Here is a 20,000-nt window from a genome sequence, read left to right as displayed (position 1 = left end):
ATGAAGGGGGGAAAAAAAAGCCAGGATACTCCCCTTTCGGGTAGCGTATCTATGAAAACTCAATGTGCAGATTTGCAGGTTACCTTTTACTGTAATACTGGAGTGATTCTGGCATGAAATGCTTCCTACAGGGGAAGGTAATACCTTCCCTCACAGCAGTTCCAGCCTAGTAAGCCCAATGCCTCGCTCTCTAGCAGGACACAGCTGTCCCTTCTGGTCCTAAAGGCTCACCACTCTCTGCAAAGTCAGAAAGAAGTGGGGTCTGGCTTCCCCAACTGCCTGTCACCTCATGCCCCCAAATTTCAGCAAAGAAGCCCTGCTGGCCTGAGGGCTTGAGTACCCCCATGCCCACACTGCAGGGAGGTGTGCTCGGAGGTCCTGGGCACCGCTGCCCTCACAGCCCACGCCTCTACCTCTGGCTCTTCAGACATCATCACAGATGCTTTCTGGATCATTCCCATGGACAATTCTTCTTCCCTGGTCTGTCTGCAGTGTTTTTAAAGCCACAGGATACTTTTAGAAATCTTTGCCAATTGGCCGGGTGCGGTGGCTCACGCCCGTAATCCCAGCACTTTGGGAGGCTGAGGGGGGCAGATCACGAGGTCAGGAGATTGACACCATCCTGGCTAACACAGTGAAATCCCGTCTCTACTAAAAATCAAAAAAAAAAAAAAAAAAAAAATTAGCTGCGTGCCGTGGCGGGCACCTATAGTCCCAGCTACTCGGGAGGCTGAGGCAGGAGAATGGCGTGAACCCGGGAGGCAAAGCTTGCAGTGAGCCGAGATTGCGCCACTGCACTCCAGCCTGGGAGACAGAGTGAGACTCCGTCTCAAAAAAAAAAAAAAAAAAAAAGTCTTTGCCAATTAACTTTTTCTGTTGTTGTTAAAGACTGAATCTTGCTCTGTCACTCAGACTGAGTGCAGTGTCACAATCACGGCTCACTGCAGGCTTGACCTCCTGGGCTCAAACGATCCTCCCGCCTCAGCCTCTTGAGTGGCTGGGACCATGGGTGTGCACCACCATGCCCAGCTAATTTTTGATGTTCTGTAGAGACACAGTATTGCTAGGTTTCCGAGGCTGGTCTCGAACTTCTGGCCTCAAGCAATCCTCCCACCTTGGCCTCTCGAAGCGCTGGGATTACAGGTGTGAGCCACCGCACGTGGCCCCAATTAACTCTTTATTGAGGTCTCTACAAATGGTCAATGGAAGGCCACTAGGAATGGGCAGCCTCCCCTTTCAATTTAATTCCATACTCACATTCCCAAACAAAAACAAACAGGCCGAATTATTCTTTGGAGCTGGCTGAAAAACCTGCTGCTGCTGCTGTCAGAGGGGGGCTATGATTTTCCTTCAAGCCAAGGAAGCCAACAGGCTCCCGGATCCTGAGTGCCTCTGGATTTTAGGTAGAGGAGAGATTCCTTTGTTCTTCCCTGACGGGAAAAGCCAGGCAACCTTTGCCCTCTCTGTCTTGTTGACGGCTGGGCAAACACACCAAGAGGTTGTTTTCTTTCATTAAATTCCTAATGAATAGGCGATGCTGACAAGGCAACAGCGGGGCTTAAGCATGCAGCCTTTAAGATGTGTCTGAAGCCTTAATGTATCCGCAGCAATTATTAAATGACTTACTGTGTGTGACCCTTTGATCATGAGCTGGCTCTCTGACAGGTGTCGCCTGGAGGCAACGCATCGGCCTTTCAAGAGGCAGACCCAATCACGTAATGATACAGGAAGAATTTTCAAAGAATCCTGATCGGTCTCATCAGAGGGCAATAAAATCTTACGTTGTCGTCGTTGTTGTGCAGAGGAAAAGTTTTACTTCGAAATAGCTCAGCATGATTATCATCTCTCTTTAACGACTCAGATTCCTGCCCCACCCTGACTTTATGACGTGTATATTACAAGGAGAGCTGGTCTCAAAAGTATGGGAAAAGCCAATTAAAATAAAAAGAAAAGAAGAGAAGAAAAAAAAGAAGAGAAGAAAAAGCAAAGAACCCATTTTCCACCAACCTTGATTTTTCACTTCAGCAAATTCCTTGTTGTATTCTTCCAGAGTTTCCCTAAGTTTCTGGTTCTCTGTTTCAATATCGTGCAGGCGCTGCACTTTGAGCTGGAGTTGCTGTCCGAGATCCAAAGCTGGTACGGGATCTGCACAACAGGAAAACAGCCATCACCCCACTCTGCCCGCAAACAGGCCCCCTCCACGGTGGTACACAGGCTCAGAGCAGGGCTCCTGGGACATCAGCTCCAGGGGGCTCCCTAGAGGCCACAGTCATGCCCCTGCAGCCAGCCCCCTTGCTGGGTGGGAGAATTCTCAAGTGCTTTACAAAGGAGGGACCCAGCCCGGGGTCCTCAAGGTGTGAAAATGGGTTGGCAATAGCCACGAGATTCACTGGTATTTCCCGATTACTCCTGCCTGGTGTGACACTTTCATGATTTTCATTCTTTGATCAGATAAGTAGAGAAATACACCAGGTAGCAGCCCCAGGAGGTCAATCACATCCCCGGAGCTGCATGTGGAGGACGGACAAGTCTGTGGACAGGTGCCGGGATGTTTAAGGGTCCAGTGATTATGAGGTTGGAAGTAACACCTGATGCCTGAGAACACCACACAGTTCACGGGACACTTTATGGACATTTTGTCTTTTGAGCCTTACAAAGATCTTGAGAAAGAGGCCTCAGAAACTAAAGCCCAGGGAAGCGGAGTGACTCACCTGAGGTCACCCAGCTAGTTGGTTGGCATGGAGAATGCACACCTAAGTCTGTTAACTCCAAGTGATCATGCTTTTTTGTTTGTTTGTTTAAGACAGGGTCTCACTCTGTCGCCCAGGCTGGAGTGCAGTGGCATGATCACGGCTCACTGCAGCCTCCACCTTCTGGGCTCAAGCGATCCTCCCACCTCAGCCTCCCAAGTAGCTGGGACTACAGGCATGCACAAGCACGCTGGGCTAATTTTTATATTTTTTGGTAAAGATAGGGTCTTCCTATGTTGCCTAGGCCGGTCTCAAACTCCTGGACTCAAGGGATCTGACCGCCTCAGCCTCCCAAAGGATTACAGGCGTGAGCCACCCCACCCAGCCCTGAGTGACCATTCTTTACAACAAGGTAGGTCACTTGGTGAAGCAGAGGAAAGAAACACTTAGGCTTTATAAGAAGCCACCCCATTTCACGACATGACCACTTTCCATTACGATCCTCCTTCACTAATGAAGGGTGTTCAGAAGAGTCAGGGGTTAGTGGCTGCAGGTCCCAAGGCTGGAGACCCCTGCAGAGGCACAGCTGGTGGCCTGGCATGGCCCTGTCATAGACCAGCTGGCCAGGAGGCCACCACAATCCTGATGATAACAAAGTGCAGAGCAGCGCGCGCTGAACGGCAGCCAGGCCAGTGCTGGGGTCTTGCGGCCAATTCAAGGTCACATCTGCCATCAGATTCACTTCCAGAAAACTGGATTTTTAATCCAAAGTCAGAAGTCACAGACCTGGAATTTACAGTATAAACTCACGGCTCTCGCCTTTACTGTGAATTCAACACAGGATAGAGAGACGTTAAATGTTCTTCCGCATCCATGCGATCTTTAGTTTTCCTTCTGCTGCCTAAGAGGCAATTATATTCCGCCTGCTGGGTACCTGGGGCATACTTCCTTTGGAATTCTCGGGCTCCATCAGAGTGGAAGAATACGCAAGTCCACAGGGCTTAGAAAGATTATTGAATATATTTCTGGTATGGGCGCCAGCGTCACTTGTGAGATGGCTGCAGAGATTTAGTCTCCAGTCGAAGAATGCCAAACACCATGCCCAGCGGATCAACAAGAGTATATATTTAAGAGCTCACTTAATTTTCAAATGCCAGAGTCATTAATTTTTCAGACCACCCTAGGTTCCTGGAATTGAGGGCCAGGTCTACCATGCCTCGGTTAACGTATCCAGCGGGAGCCAGGGACTCTTTAGGATGCCAGCGTCTTTGCAGAGTTTACAAAAGGCAGGCACTGGGATATGTTGGGTTCAACGTCAGCAGATCCCGGGTGCTGGGGTTTCACAGCAACACAGTCCATCATGCAGAATCCCTGGCTGCTGGGCACTTACTCTGCACGTATACACAGCCTATAATTGCATTTCTTTCTGGTGCATGGCTTTTCATTATTATTTTAATCAGCATCAAAATATTTATGTTAAATTTGACTCCAAAAGCTATTTTGGAGGCTGGCTGCAGTGGCTCATGCCTGTAATCCCAGCACTTTGGGAGGCCGAGGGTGGCCGGATTGCTTGAGCTCAGGAGTTCGAGACCAGCCTGGGCAACATGGTGAAAGCCTGTCTCTACAAAACAAAAACACAAACCAAAAAACTAGCCAGGCATGGTGGCGTACCCCTGTAGTCCCAGCTACTAGGGGGGCTAAGGCAGGAGAATCGCTTGAGCCCTTGAGGTCGAGGTTGCATTGAGCTGTGATTGAGCCACTGCACTCCAGTCCGGGCAGCAGAGCGAAATCCTGTCTCGGGGGGGGCGGGGGGGGGGGGGGAAGCTATCCTGGGGAGATGGTTCTTTGCAAGCAGGAGTTGTGATAACACACAAAAACAGAATTCCCGAAAACATTCCAGGTACTGTTTGTAAAAAAAATTTCCGTAACTTCTCTGGATACCTTCACCTTCTCAGGCCTGCCCCTCTTCCCCACCTTCACGGCCTTGTGCTGGGCAAATGGTCTCAAGAAAGTGAACAGCCCGTTCGTTCACAGCCTCCTTTATACAGAACCACGATTTAAACTTGTCATAGAGGTCAGGGAAGAGGAGGTAAAGAGAGGAACCTTTGATCACGTATAAAATTCTATTAAGAGTTGCTCATGTAGGCTTTCTAGCACAAGTGCCGGCAAATTATATCTTTAAAGAACAAACCTAGTATACTGCCTGCCCTCCCTAAAAGTTCTGTCAACAACATTTCCAGTCCATTCTTTTCAAAAGGCCAGGACCCCACTGTATCTGCTTCGAATTAAAAAATAGCTTCTCCCATGCTGTTAAGCAAGGAATCCGGTGACATGAAAATGACACGCACATTATCAAGTGAGGAGGAACCAAGGAACCAGACCTTTACACCAATTTTCAGAGCCTTATACTGTAAATGAAAATTCAGGCAATCTCATCATCATTCATTACGGCATGTATATTTAGTCTGACACTACTAAAGGTTAATGCCTATGTAGCAAAGCTGGTCACAGACTAAAGGATGAACTAAATGTTCAAACATCTCTGTGCATTAAACTCCAAACTTTACTACAGTACAGCTGAATGGCTAAATGCCTACAGCATTTGAATATTGTTTTGGGATATGTAAGAGGCATTGCTAAAGAACTTCTTAGGCTTAATTTTTATTACTTGTATTAAAGGAACAGCTAATTACTGCATGACAATATAATGACTCTAGCATGTTTGGGCTAAAGACCAAAACAATGAATTTTGGCATGCCAAAACCCAACCTGTGCGTTAATCTACGGAAATCATAGCTTTTTGTCTCGTTAATGATTTCCAATGCCATTTAAACCCCACAAAAGGATTGTCAGGTCTTATGCGAACTTCAGATGCCTCCGATCTTAGCAGCTCAATTAGGGAATCGTCTGGAGGAGGCGAAGAGGACACACCCATATATAAAACAGGAACACACAAAATCTGGTAACCCCTGTCTTCCCAGCCTCCTCCTCCGATTCAACACGCTTTCCTGCCAGCTCCACCCACCCAATGCGACAATCTTGTAAAGTGTTTTACAATCATCTGATACTTAATTCCTAAAGCAATCTTGGAGGTATTATATAGCTTGTTATGCAACACAGGGCTCAAAGAACATAATTATTACAAACAACAATACTGTACATATTCAGCACCTTTTCCTAAGTGCACGCAACATTATCTCGTTAATTCCAGCCATCGCAGTCAGAGGCTGGCGGAGCCCGCTCTGCAATGGATGGGGTGGGTGCATCTCACCCAGGGAGGGAAGGAAGAAGGAAAGAAGCCGGCCAGGCAAACGAGTATGAAAAATTCTCAGTATGATTTCTGCTTACTGGCTGGGCACAGTGGCTCACACCTGTAATCTCAGCACTTTGGGAGGCTGAGGAGGGAAGACTGTTTGAGCCCAGGAGTTTGAGGCCAGCCTGGACAACATAAGTGAGACCCTGTCTCTGGAAAAAATACAAAAATTAGCCGGGCATGGTGGTGCACGCCTGTAGTCCCAGCTCCTGGGAGGCTAAGGTAGGAGGATTCCTTGAGCCTAGGAGGTGGAGGTTGCAGAGAGCTATGACTTTTTTTTTTTAAGAGATAGGGTCTCACTCCAGCCTGGGGGACAGAGTGAGACCCTGTCTCAGAAAAGGGACAGAGTGAGACCCTGTCTCAGAAACAAACAAACAAAAAAAACCAGTTTCTGTTTTCTTAACCAGCAGCCAAAGAAAATCTCTTTCAGTACTAATTTAACAAATATTTCCTAAGCAACAGAACCAACTAGCTGCTCTGGGAAAGGCTCAGCCTCATAGCAGAGATAAGCCATGCATGTAAATGACAAACGCAAGGCAGGAGACCAGATGAGTGGAAGAGCGCTCCTGGAGAAACTGGGAAAAGGAGTTCTTTTTTTCTTTTCTTTTTTTTTTTGAGATGGAGTCTCACTGTGTCGCCCAGGCTGGAGTGCGGTGGTGCTATCTTGGCTCACTGCATCCTCCGCCTCCCGAGTTCAAGCAATTCTCCTGCCTCAGCCTCCCAAGTATCTGAGATTACAGGCATGCACCACCATGCCAGGATAATTTTGTATTTTTAGTATAGACAGGGATTCACACCCCATTTCCCAGGCTGGTCTTCAACGCCTGGCCTCAAGCAATCTGCTCACCTCGGCCTCCCCAAGTGCTGGGATTACAGGCATGAGCCACTGCGCTCGGCCTAAATGCATTTTTGACTCATGATATTTTCAACTTATGATGTTCGGTAGGTTAGGGGTATTAAATATATTTTTGACTCATGATATTTTCAACTTATGATGTTCAGTAGGTTAGGGGTATTAAATATATTTTTGACTCATGATATTTTCCACTTGTGATGGGTTGACTGGGGCATAGCCCCACTGTGAGTGAGGAGCATTTGCGCTGCCGAGCATGGAAAGGAGAGGCACAGGGAGTGAGGGGAATGGGTCCTAGAGACAAGGGGACAGGGAAGGCCTCTGAAGAAGTGAGCGGGGATGAATCCTGGCACTGCAAGGATTCACCCCAGGCAGAGGCAGCGCTTAGTGAAAGGTCCTGTGGTAGCTGTGAACAGGGCATGGTCAAGGCATAGTGAGAAGCCAGTGTGGTCCCAGGGAAGGAGAGGGAGAACAGGAAGGGAAAAGACATCAGGGAGAGGGAGCCTGCGCACAAGGATTTTAAGAAAAATAGGAGTGCAAGGAGGAGAGAAAAAGAAGATATAAAAAGAAGCAAACTAAATGCTAGAGCTGAAAGTACAATGTCTGAAATGAGCCAATGGTCAGAATTTGGATGCTATTCTGTTCCTGTCAAGAAGCAGCCAGAGATGGACGGCATGGCGCACTTTAGGAGGCCTGTAATCCCAGCACTTTAGGAGGCCAAGGCAGGTGGATCACCTGAGGTCAGGAGTTTGAGACCAGCCTGGCCAATATGGTGAAACTCTGTCTCCAGGAAAAATACAAAAATTAGCTGGGTGTAGTGGCGCATACCTGTAGTCCCAGATATTTGGGAGGCTGAGGCAGGAGAATTGCTTGAGACCAGGAGGTGGAGGTTGCAGCGAGCCGAGATCACACCACTACACTCCAGCCTGGGTGACAGAGCAAGACTCCATCTCAAACCAAACCAAACCAAACCAAACCAAACCAAACCAAACCAAACCAAAACTGTAGTACTTCAACCCACACAATGGTTTGTTGGTTTTCTCTTGGCAAAAGTATGTAAGAGTTTTAAGCTTAAAGATGAGCTATACGATTTTCTTTAGAAAAGCTAAGTGATCCTGGCTGGGTGGGGCGGTGCGTGCCTGTAATCCCAGTGCTTTGGGAGGCTGAGGTGGGAGGATCACTTGAGGCCAGCAGTTCAAGACCAGCTGGGGCAGCATAGCAAGACCTCATCTCTGAAAATAAAAAATAAAAAATTAGCTGGGCATGGTGGGAAAACACCTGTAGTCCCAGTTACTAGGGAGGCTGAGGTGGGAGGATTGCTTGAGGCCAGGAGTTAGAGGCTGCAGTGAACTATGATCATGCCACTGTACTCCAGCCTCAGCAACAGAGCGAAACCCTGTCCTCAAAACAGAGAGAAAAAAAGAAAAGAAAAAAAAAAGCAAGCTAACGGACCCAAATTACCTGCCCTGTTTTGTGATGGTAAATGGCTATCATATCAGTAATATGCCGCTTGACAGATACTTTTGAAAAAATAAACACATACTCTAAATTGTTGCAATAAATGTGGTGCTTTAATGCTTGTTGAGGAAAATAACTATTTCATGCTACAGTGACAGCATTCTAAAAGTGAATATATGGAAATGTTCCCATCATCTATATACTGATGGGCAAAGACAGCACCTCTTACAAAAATGGCTCAATGCCTTATATCACACAAGAGGGAGCGTAGTGTAATGGTCTGCAGTATCAGCCAGGCTGCATGTGTTCAAGTCTCAGCTCTCTCATTTACTGGTTGTGCAATCTTGGACAAGTTACTTAACCCCTCTGTGCCTTAGTTTCTTCATCTATAAATTGGGCATAGTAACTGTGCCAATGTCATGGTGCTGTCGTGAGGATTAACTTAAGAAAATTGCCACACACAGAGTTAACACTCAATAAATGTTATCTACTATTATTTACCAACTCAAATCTGAGTAAACATTTGCCAAAAGAAGTTTCAAATCGTTTGTTAATTAATATAAGAAACGCAGGATCTTCTGAAAAGCTAGAAGAAAAAAAAAAAAAAAAAAAGAGGCCGGGTGTGGTGGCTCACGCCTGTAATCCCAGCACTTTGGGAGGCTGAGGTGGGCGGATCATGAGGTCAGGAGATTGAGATCGAGATCGTCCTGGCTAATACAGTGAAACCTTGTTTCTACTGAAAATACAGAAATATTAGCTGGGTGTGGTGGCGGGCTCCTGTAGTCCCAGCTACTCGGGAGGCTGGCATGAACCTGGGAGGTGGAGCTTGCAGTGAGCTGAGATTGCGCCACTGCACTCCAGCCTGGGCGACAGAGAGAGACTCCATCTCAAAAAACAAAACAACAACAACAACAACAACAAAAAACCCAAAAAAAAACCAAAAAAAAATTGTATCATGGAAAATGAAAATTGACTAGCTGAGTTTCAACAAATACCTTCTCATAATTAGTACAAGCTGAGTATCACTAATTCAAAAATCCCAAATCCAAAACATTCTGATCCCAAGCATTTTGGATAAAAGACACTCAACCTATACCTAGATTTCATAAATATGAATCCTATTTTTGTAAAGATAGCCAATAATGTGTTTCTTTGGTTTGAATCTATTTATCTTTGTAAGTTATTTTTTCCAGCCATTTCCATGAAATCCAAAAATCAAAATTAACAGAACTTGGAGTCTCTGCTTCTGGCCATGACAGATCTACTGATACTCAACTTGCGCTCTGGTCACAAACAACTAGAAAACTAGGCAAAGTCAATGAAACAACTATTTACAGACGCTGGACAACTGGTGGAACAAGACTTCCCTGAAGGAAGGGAAGCAAATGAGACGAGCCCTATGCTACCCTTCCTGGCAGCAAGAACTCTCTGGATTGCATCACAATGAAGAAAAAAACCCAAGCAGAGTGTGTTGGTCTCCCTGTCCATTGAAGGACACACATCAGAAGATTGGATGGCTGCAGCAATTGGAACTTGCAAGGCAGAGCGCTGAAAAGGAGGGACAAGAGCTACAGAAATCTGCAGAGAGGCAATCTGTTGCCAAGAGCTAAAGTGCCTACACACAGGGTGAAACTCCTAAGGCCAGGCAAGAATAGAAAGGAAAGTCTGAGCTGAAAACCCCCCACAGTTTGAGGGCTGGAGGACTTTCCAACTGCGACCAGCCAGAGAGGACACACTTGTTGAAGAGCAAGGACTTGTTGAAGAGTAAAGACACTGGAAGTGTCCCACCTGAGTGGAGGGCTCAACTCATCTTCAAGGCTTGCCCATATCCACTCCAAAAAGCTACAAACAAGTCTCAGGATGATCAAACTGACCTGCAAGTAACTTAACTGCCTGCCCAAACTTAAATAAGACAACAAAATCCAGTTAAAGCTCATGATGTCTAAAATTCAATAGAAAATTACTAGACATGCAAAGCAGCAGGATGATCAGGGGAAAAATCACTTCATAAAAACAGAACCAGAAATGACAAGAGATAATGGAAGAAGCAGACTAGAACATCCATTATGAGCATGTCCAAGGATTTAAAGAAAAATATGAATACAATACAGAGAGGAACAGAAAACATAAAGAATCAAATTGAATTGTGAAGCCTAAAATATGTGAAATGAAAAAAATTCATTTGATTTGCTGAAAAATAGATTAGATACAGTGAAAGAAAAAGATCAGTGAATTTAAAGATATAGTCACAGAAACAAACCAAACAGAAATACACAGAGAGAAAGATTGAAAAAAAAGTTAGTAAAACCTCGGCAACCTATGAAACAAAATTAAGCAACCAAACATACATTTCCCAGACAGGGGGAAAGGGTGTATTGAAGAAACAGTGGCAAAATGTTCCAAACTTCATAAAAGCTATAAGCCTAAACATTCAAGAAACTCTACAAACTCCATGCAGGATAAACCCAAAGAACACCAGTAAGCGTAAGAGAGTTTCTGAAATCAAAATTAGAAAAGGAAAATCTTAAATGGTGGAGAGAAAAAGATTAATTGTATATAGGTTAAAAAAAAAATATGGATTACTGGAGATGTCCTGTCTCAGAAACAGTCAGTCCAGAGAGAGAAAAAACCAAAACCCAAACCACTAACAAACTATTTAATTTTATTTATTTTATTTATTTTTTGAGATAGAGTCTTGCTCCGTTACCCAGGCTGGAGTGCAGCGGCACGATCTCAGCTCACTGCAACCTCTGCTTCCTGGATTCAAGAGAATCTCCTGCCTCAGCCTCCCGAGTAGCTGGGATTACAGGTGTGCACCATCACGCCCAGCTAATTTTTGTTTTTTTAGTAGAGACAGGGCTTTAATCATATTGGCCAGGCTGGTCTCCAGCTTCAGACCTCAAGTGATCTGTCTGCCTCAGCCTCCCAAAGTGTTGGGATTACAGGCATAAGCCACCATGACTGGCAGACCCAAGAAACTATTTTATATCTGACAAAAAATACTCTTTAAAAATGAAGGTGGCTGGAAGCGGTGGCTCATGCTTGTAATCCCAGCACTTTGGGAAGCCAATGCAGGCATTTCACCTGAGGTGAGGAGTTTGAAACCAGCCTGGCCAACATGCAGAAACCCCGTCTCTACTAAAAATACAAAAATTAGCCAGGCGTGGTGGTGCACACCTGTAATCCCAGTTACTGGGGAGGCTGAGTCAGCAGAATCCCTTGAACCCGGGAGATGGAGGTTGCAGTGAGCTGAGATCGCACCATTGCACTCCAGCCTGGGTGACAGAGCAGGACTCTGTCTTAAAAAAAAAAAAAAAAAAAAAAAAAAGGGTGAGATTAACGTATTTTTTTCCCCAGATGAATGAAACTAACAGAATTCATTGCCAGTGTGCCTATATCATAAAAAATGTTAAAAGGACATTCTATAGACCAAAAGAAAATGATTTCATGTGCATACTTGAATCCACACAAGGGAATAAACAACACTGGAAACGGTAAATAGATAAGTAAAAATAAAATATTATAATTTCATTTTAAATTTCTTTAAAAGATAACAGCTTAAAGAAAAAATAGTAACCATGTATTATAGCGTTATAATATAGGTAGAAGTAAAATCAGTAAAAATGCACAAAGAACAAGAGTGAGAAAGTGACAATGTATTATAAGATTCTTATATTGTATGTGAAGTGGTATATTATTTGTAGGTATAAAATGATAAGTTAAAGATGGTTACTTTTCAGTTTTTTTTTGAGATGGAGTTTTGCTCTTGTTGCCCAGGCTGGAATGCAATGGCACGATCTCAGCTCACTGTAACCTTCATCTCCCGGGTTCGAGAGATTTTCCTGCCTCAGCCTCCTGAGTAGCTAGGATTACAGGCATGTGCCACCATGCCCGGCTAATTTTGTATTTTTAGTAGAGATAGGGGTTCTCCATGTTGGTCAGGCTGGGCTAAAACTCCTGACCACAGGTGATCTGCCCACCTTGGCCTCCCAAAGTGCTGGGATTACAGGTGTGAGCCACCATGGCCAGCTTACTTTTCACTTTAAAGTAACCCTTAAGAAAATAAGAGTTATAGCTAATAAGATAATTGGGGAGATAAAAACATAAAAAAATCAGTTAATCAAAAGCAGGAAAAATACAAGAAAAAACAGGCAAGACAAATAGAAAAAGTAAGATGGTAGACTTCAATCCAACTTTATCCATAATTACATTAAATGTAAATGATCTAACATTCCAGTTAAGAGGCAGATAGAATGTATAAAAAAGCAAGATGTAGCTATTTACACAACTTAAACATGAAGATACAGACAGGTTAATAGTAAAAGGATAGAAAAAATATATAACATAAAAACTCTCATCAAAAGAAAGCCAGAGTGCTTATATTAAAATCAGAAAAAGAATACTTTACGATATGGAATATTTCCAGGAATAATGAAGGTCACTGTATAAACTTAAAAGAATCAAACAATTGAGAGACGATATAATAATCTTAAAGGTATATTTCCCCCAAAACAAAGCTTCAAACTATGCAAATCAAAAACTGACAGAACTGAAAGAAAAAAGAAAAATCCAAAATAATAATTAGATTTCAAAACGCCATCCACATTCAGGAGAATTGCATAAACCTGGGAGGCAGAGGTTGCAGTGAGCCGAGGTCGTGTCACTGCACTCAACCTTGGGCGACAGAGTGAGATTCTGTCTCAAAAAAAAAAAACAAAAAAAAAAGCCATTCACATTAATTAATATTATGATTTTTATATAGTCAATATGGATATAAGAGACTTGAAGAACACCACTAACTAAACAGATCTCACTTTTCTAGAACATGCCATTCAAACAACTACAGAATACACATTCTCTTTAAGTACACATGGAACATTCATCGATGTATAGGATGAGAAAACAACTTTTGATAAATTCAAAAGAACAGAAATCATACAAACATGTTCTCTGATCACAATGAAATAAAACAATGCCCACTTAGTAAAACTCCTAAAGAAGAGCAAATTAAACCCAAAGTAAGTAGAAGGTAGCTAATAAGAACAGAAAGCAACGAAACTGAAAACAAGGAGAAAAAAAAAGAGAAAAACCAATGCAAACAAAAGCTGGTTCTATTTTTAAACAACTTTAAAATTGATAAGCCTTTAGCCAGACTAACCAAGGAAAAAAGCCTGGGGGGAGGATTCACAAATTCTAATGTCAGGAAATATAAGAAAGGACATCACTACACATCCTACAGATATTTAAAAGTTAATAAAATATTATGTACAATATTATGCCAACAAATTTGATAATTTAGATGAAATGGATCATTCCTTTAAAAATTCCAAATTACCAAAACTGACTCAAGAAGAAATTTAAAAATCTTAATAGCCTTGCATCTGTTAAAGAAGTTAATTTATAATTTAAAAACTTGCCATAAAGAAAATTCCAGGCCTGGATGGCAACACTGATGAATTAAGTTTTAAGAAAAAAATAACTGCAATCTTATACAAACTCTTTCAGCAAATAGAGGAAAGGGGGAGCACTTTGTAACTTATTTTACAAGACCAGTGCAACCTTAAAGTGAAAACCCTATACAGACATTCAAAGGAAAAAAACCAGAAAACTATAGTTCTATATTTCTGTATTAGTCTGCTCTCATACTGCTAATAAAGACATACCCTGGACTGGGTAATTTATAAAGGAAAGAGGTTTAATTGACTCACAGTTCAGCATGGCTGAGGAGGCCTCAGGAAACTTACAGTCATGGCGGAAGGAGAAGCAAACATGTCCTTCCTCACATGGCAGCAGGAAGGAGTGCCAAGCAAAGCGGGAAAAGCTCCTTATAAAACCATCAGATCTTGTGAGAACTCACTCACTATCCCAAGAACAGCATGGGGGTAACCACCCCCCATGATTCAATTACCTCCCACGGGTCCCTCCCACGACATGTGGGTTTTATGGGAACTACAATTCAAGATGAGATAGCGTGGGAACACAGCCAAACCATATCGTTCCTCATAAATTTAAAGGCAAAAGTCCTCAGTAAAACAGTAGCAAATTGAATCCAGCAAATTTTAAAATGCACAAAATATATGATAAAATGCATAATATGCATAAAATGCATAGCTAAGTAAGATTTATCCTAGGAATGCAAGATTTGTTTAACATTTGAGAATGGGAGAATTTCCATCTTATAAATGGCATCTACAAAAAAATCTACAGTTGATATTACACTTAATTATCAAAGTCTGAATGCTTTTCCCTAATGTTGGGTCCAGTGCAAGGATGTCTGCTTTCTCTAGTTCTAGTCAACATTATATACAGGTAGCAAGTGCCAAAAAAAAGCCAGGAAAATAAATATACAGCATTATAGATCAGAAATCAGTACGGATACAGGAAACATGAACAACACTATCAACCAACTTGACCTAACTGATGTTTATAGAACATTCCATCCAACATCTATAAAGTATATATTGTGGCCAGGTGCGTTGGCTCACACCTGTAATCCCAGTACTTTGGGAGGCCAAGGCGGGTAGATCACGAGGTCAGGAGTTCGAGACCAGCCTGGCCAAGATGGTGAAACCCCGTCTCTACTAAAAATCCAAAAAAATCAGCCAGTCGTGGTGGCGGGCACCTGTAATCCCAGCTACTTGGGAGGCTGAGGCAGGGAACTGCTTGAACCCAGAAGACGGAGGTTGCACTGAGCCAAGATTGTGCCACCGCACTCCAGCCTGGGTGACAGAGCAAGACTGTGTCTCAAAAAAAAAAAAAAAAAAAAGTATATATTGTCTTCAAGGGCATATGGACAATTCAAGAAAACTTGAAAACAATTTCTAGAGCTAATAGGTGAGCATTAAGAGGTCACCTATATTATTATTATATAAACATTATATAATATAAAATATATATTTATATATTTTATTTGTTAAAATGTAAAAATTATATAATATATGAAATTCATTATATTTCTATATAAAAGCAACAAACAATTGGAAAATAAATTTCCAAAGAAAATAAACTTTAATCTTGCACCTGTAATCCTAGCACTTTGGGAGGCTGAGGTGGGCAGATCACTCAAAGTCAGGAGTTTGAGACCAGCCTGGCCAACATGGTGAAACCCTGTCTCTACTAAAAATACAAAAATTAGCCGGGTGTGGTGGCAGGCACCTGTAGTCCCAGCTATTCAGGAGGCTGGGGCAGGAGAATTGCTTAAACCTGGGAAGCAGTGGTTGCACTGAGCTGAGATCGCGTCACTTTACTCCAGCCTTGGTGATGAAGCGAGATTAAAAATAATAATAATTAAATAAACAGATTGTAGATTTTTTTAAAAAGAAAATACCCTTTAATATAACATTCAAAAACATGACTTAAACTTAGAAATAAACTGAACATAATCTGTGCCAGGTTTATACATCAAAACTGTAAAATACTGCTCAGAGAAATTAAAGATGAACTAAATAAATATATTATGTTTAGACTGGAAGAATAAATAGCGTTGTCAATTTTCCTCAAATTGATCTACAAATACAATGGAATCCTAATCAAAATCACAGAAAGCTCCTTTGTAAAAACTGACAAGCTGAATCTAAAACGTATATAGAAGCCAGGCGCAGTGGCTCATGCCCATAATCCCAGCACTTCATGAGGCCAAGGTGGGAAGACTGCTTGAGCCCAGGAGTTTGAGACCAGCCTGGGCAACATAGCTAGAGCTCATGTCTAGAAAAAATAAAAAATTAATCGGGTGTGGTGGCACATGCCTGTAGTCCCAGCTACTCGAGAGACTGAGGTGGGAGGATCGCTTGAGCCTGGAAGACTGAGGCTGCAGTGAGCTATGACTGCATCACTACACTCCAGCCTAGGCAACACAGCAAGACCCTGTCTCCAAAATTCAAATGTGCAAGGGATTGAAACCTTTATAAATAAAAATCTATGAAAGCAAAAATGCACATGAAAAAATATTCTGCATCATTAATCATCAGGAAAATGCAAACTAAAATCGTAGCGAAATACATTACACATTCACTAGGAATGTCTAAAATTAGAAAATAACCAGTGAAACAAAAGACATGGAGCAACTGGAACTCCTCTCAATTTCTCATGAGGGGATAAAATAATACAACTGTAACTTTGCTATCCTGAGGAAAAGAAAATGAAAAAAATTAATAAAGTGATACATCTACATTGAAAAGCAGCTTGGCGTTTCTTATCAGGTAAAATGTACAGGTACCCTGACCCTCATCCTAAGTATTTGCCTAAGGGAAATAAAAACATATACCTATATAACAACTTCTCCATGAATGTTTATAGACTGATTCATAATACCCACAAACAACCAAATGTCTGTCAACATACCTGTTGGATAAACAAATTGGTATATATCCACACAGTGGAATATCATTCATCAATAAAAAGGAAAGGACTAATGATACTAGCAACTTAGATGAATCCCAAAACACTGCACTGAGTGAAAGAGGCCAGATGTAGGACCACAGACCAAATGATTCCACTTCTATACAACTCCAGAAGTGACAAAGGGCAGAACAGCAGTTGCTGGGTACTGGGATCAGAAGGGAACTTTTGAAGTGACAGAAATGTTCTACATCTTGACTGTGAAGGTGGCCACGCTATCACACTGCACACTTGAAATGAGTACATTTCATTGTATGTGTGTATGTATGTATCTGTTTTTAGACAGTCTCGCTCTGCTGCCCAGGCTGGAGTGCAGTGGCGCGATCTTGGCTTACTGTACCTCCTGGGTTCAAGTAATTCTCCTGCGTCAGCCTCCTGAGTAGCTGGGATTACAGGCGCCTGCCATTACACCAGCTAATTTTTGTATTTTTAGTAGAGACGGGGTTTCACCACGTTGGCCAGGCTGGTCTCGAACTCCTGACCCCAGGTGATCTGCCTGCCTCGGCCTCCCAAAGTGGTGGGATTACAGGCATGAGCCACCGTGCCTGGCCCAATTCAAACTTTTTTACTCTTGAGGTGCATAAGCAAAAGTAGTTTGGAGACCACTGACGTAGACCCGTCTGCCTGCTGTGCAAAGGACGTTAGGTGGAGGTGTGAGTGCAGTGAGGTGACAGAGACAGGTGGCTTGGACTAGGTGACAGTGGCTGAAGGGTAAGTGGCCGAATTTGGGATACATTCTGGAGGCTGCTGGCTCACTAGGACTTACTGACAGCCTGGCTATTGCGTGTGAAAGAAAGAAGGGAACCCAGGCTGAGTTGTGCGTTGTGGCTGTATTAGTCCATTTTCACACTGCTATAAAGAAATACCTGGGCCAGGCGTGATGGCTCATGCCTCTAATCCCAACACTTTGGGAGGCGGAGGCGGATGGATCACCTGAGGTCAGGAGATCGAGATCAGCTTGGCCAACATGGCAAAACTCTGTCTCTACTAGAAATACAAAAATTAATCGGGCATGGTGGCAGGTGCCTGTAATCTCAGGGAGGCTGAGACAGGAGAATCGCTTGAACCCAGGAGGAGGAGGTTGCAGCAAGCCGAGATTGTGCCACTGCACTCCAGCTTGGGCAATGGTGAGACTCTGTCTCAAAAAAGAAATACCTGAGACTGGGTAATTTATAAAGCAAAGGGGTTTAATGGACTCACAGTTCCACATGGCTGGGGAGGCCTCAGGAAACTTACAGTCATGGCAGAAGGTGAAGGAGAAGCAAGCACCTTCTTCACAAAGCGGCAGGAGAGAGAAGAGCAAAGGTGGAACTTCCCAACACTTATAAAACCATCGGATCTCGCGAGAACTCACTATCATGAGAACAGCCACGGGGAAACTGCCCCCATGATCCAATCGCCTCCCTCGACATGTGGAGATTACAGTTTGAGGTGAGATTTGGGTGGGGACACAGAGCCAAACCATATCAGTGGCCAAAGCACCTGTGTGAATGGTGATGCCACTGACTGTCTTGGGAGCACGTGGGGGGAACTGATCATTCTCTTTTGGTCATGTGGAGTTTTAGAAGTCACCTAGGGAGGGAATGTAAATGAAAAGGAAAAGGCTAAGAATAACGTCCTGGCATACTTCAACATTTAGAGCCCTGGCAGAGGAAGAGGAGAAAGCCACAAAAGTCTAAGGAGGAAGAGTGTAAATAGGTGAAGAAGTGGATTCAGCAGGCAGTCACTTCCCAGGGGAGTTCTGCTGTGATGGGGAGTAGTGAAGCGGCCAGAAACCAGAAGGTATCGGTCATGTATTTTCCTAGTAAATATGATGTGTGTTAGAGATCAGGGCAGAAAGAAGGAATGAAACAGCGTATCTGGGGTGCGCAGTGGGATCTAAGGTCGGGGCCAGTCTAGGGCTTGTTTATATGTTATCGTAAACTAAGTCGCTCTGGGACTTTAATGCAAACATTTTGCTTTGAGTTCTTCGGATCACTCCGAAGGAAGTGCTGGGGTACCCTGATAAAGCCCAACAGCCTTGTGCAGAGAGGTCCTGTGAGAAGAAAGGACACATGGCTGGATCTCAGAAGAGCTGCAGAGGCCTGCAGGCGGCTTTTGGATTCGGCTGGGGGCGTGGAGAGGGCGCAGGGTGGCGAGGAGACTGCTGGTGGTGAACTGCTTTTCTTGTAGGTTGTGAGGGCTGAAAAGGCCAATCTTAATAGACACGAGGCTCATGTTTGCACAGTGCGCTCTGCGGGCGACGGGGGCCGTCCCCTGCCACCAGCCTGAGGATGAATGTCCCCCTTGTGAGCACCGTCCCCGCGATGACATCACAGTGCGGCAGACGCTACTTTTCGCCAGGGCACTCTAGGCTAATGTAATCATACGATTACATAATTAACCCAGCTGTCTCATTAAGAAAATCAACTGGAATTCAGGGCATAATTAGTCATACGGCAATTAGCATGCTGATGAGCGACTGATGAAAAGCTGTCTAGATACCCGGCACGCCAGGACCACCCCGGTCACGGCAAAGCGGGTCACAAGCGACGCACCTCTCCACTCTCCACGCAAGCACACCGAGGAGGAGTCCCCAAGTCACATCCAGGGTGTTCTCACTCTAGTGCTGTGTTGAGGGACCGGGGGGAGGATGGATGGAGAAGGGAAAGCCTTGGGAAGGACGGCAGCCGCCAAAACCTGGCAGCAACGGGCCTAACGCCCATCTTGTCATGCCCGCTTGTCTTTAGAACAGTGGTGGCCAATTCCTCAGCCTGCAAACATACAGTGTCCTACATGGAGAGGTGGATTGAGCCCCAGGTTTGTGAACCTGGCCGAGGAAGGTAGGGGCTGCTTCCATGCCTGGTTTCCAATTTCCCTAATGCCGGGGCCTGAGTGTAACTGGGACAGAGCATATAGCCTCGTCCCCCGAGGCTGTTTCAGGACCAGCTTGGGGCCAGGGACCTGTATCCTGGACAGGAGTCAGCACATTATCCACCACCCACGGGGCTTTGTTCTTCCAGACCCAGTTCCTCTTTCTGTCTTGTTTTGTTTGGGGCCTGTGATTGCTTCTTAATCACATGAATGAAGATGTTTTATGAAGGCAAACTGAGGATTTGTAAAGGGATCCCGCATGTCTCCCACTACCGAAGTTACAGGAAGCTCTCCGGAGGGGCCCTGGGTCCCAGGTCTTGTTTGCCAACACCAGGAGACCTGGAATACGTGGACTGGAGTCACCGTACAGAATCAGGCTGCAACGGCCACATTTCTATCGCCTTCGAGAAGGCTACCAAGTGGCACATTGATGAAC

The 20,000-nt window shown here is 44.1% G+C and overlaps 1 protein-coding gene across 14 annotated transcripts in view; it reads right to left on the bottom strand.

The window, feature by feature from the left end:
• Positions 1 to 20,000, bottom strand: part of CUX1 (cut like homeobox 1) — a 467,346-nt gene that overhangs the window by 184,602 nt on the left and 262,744 nt on the right. For all 14 annotated transcript variants that reach the window (XM_024249255.3, XM_024249252.3, XM_063725468.1 and 11 more), the window contains exon 5: positions 2,008 to 2,145. In XM_024249255.3, the coding sequence (XP_024105023.1) occupies positions 2,008 to 2,145 (138 nt within the window). The remainder of the gene's footprint in view (positions 1 to 2,007; positions 2,146 to 20,000) is intronic.

This window comes from Pongo abelii, chromosome 6 (genome assembly GCF_028885655.2).
Source record: "Pongo abelii isolate AG06213 chromosome 6, NHGRI_mPonAbe1-v2.0_pri, whole genome shotgun sequence".
NCBI lineage: Eukaryota > Metazoa > Chordata > Mammalia > Primates > Hominidae > Pongo > Pongo abelii.
Note: the sequence above shows the minus strand (reverse complement) of the source record. Positions and strands in the feature narration are given on the sequence as shown.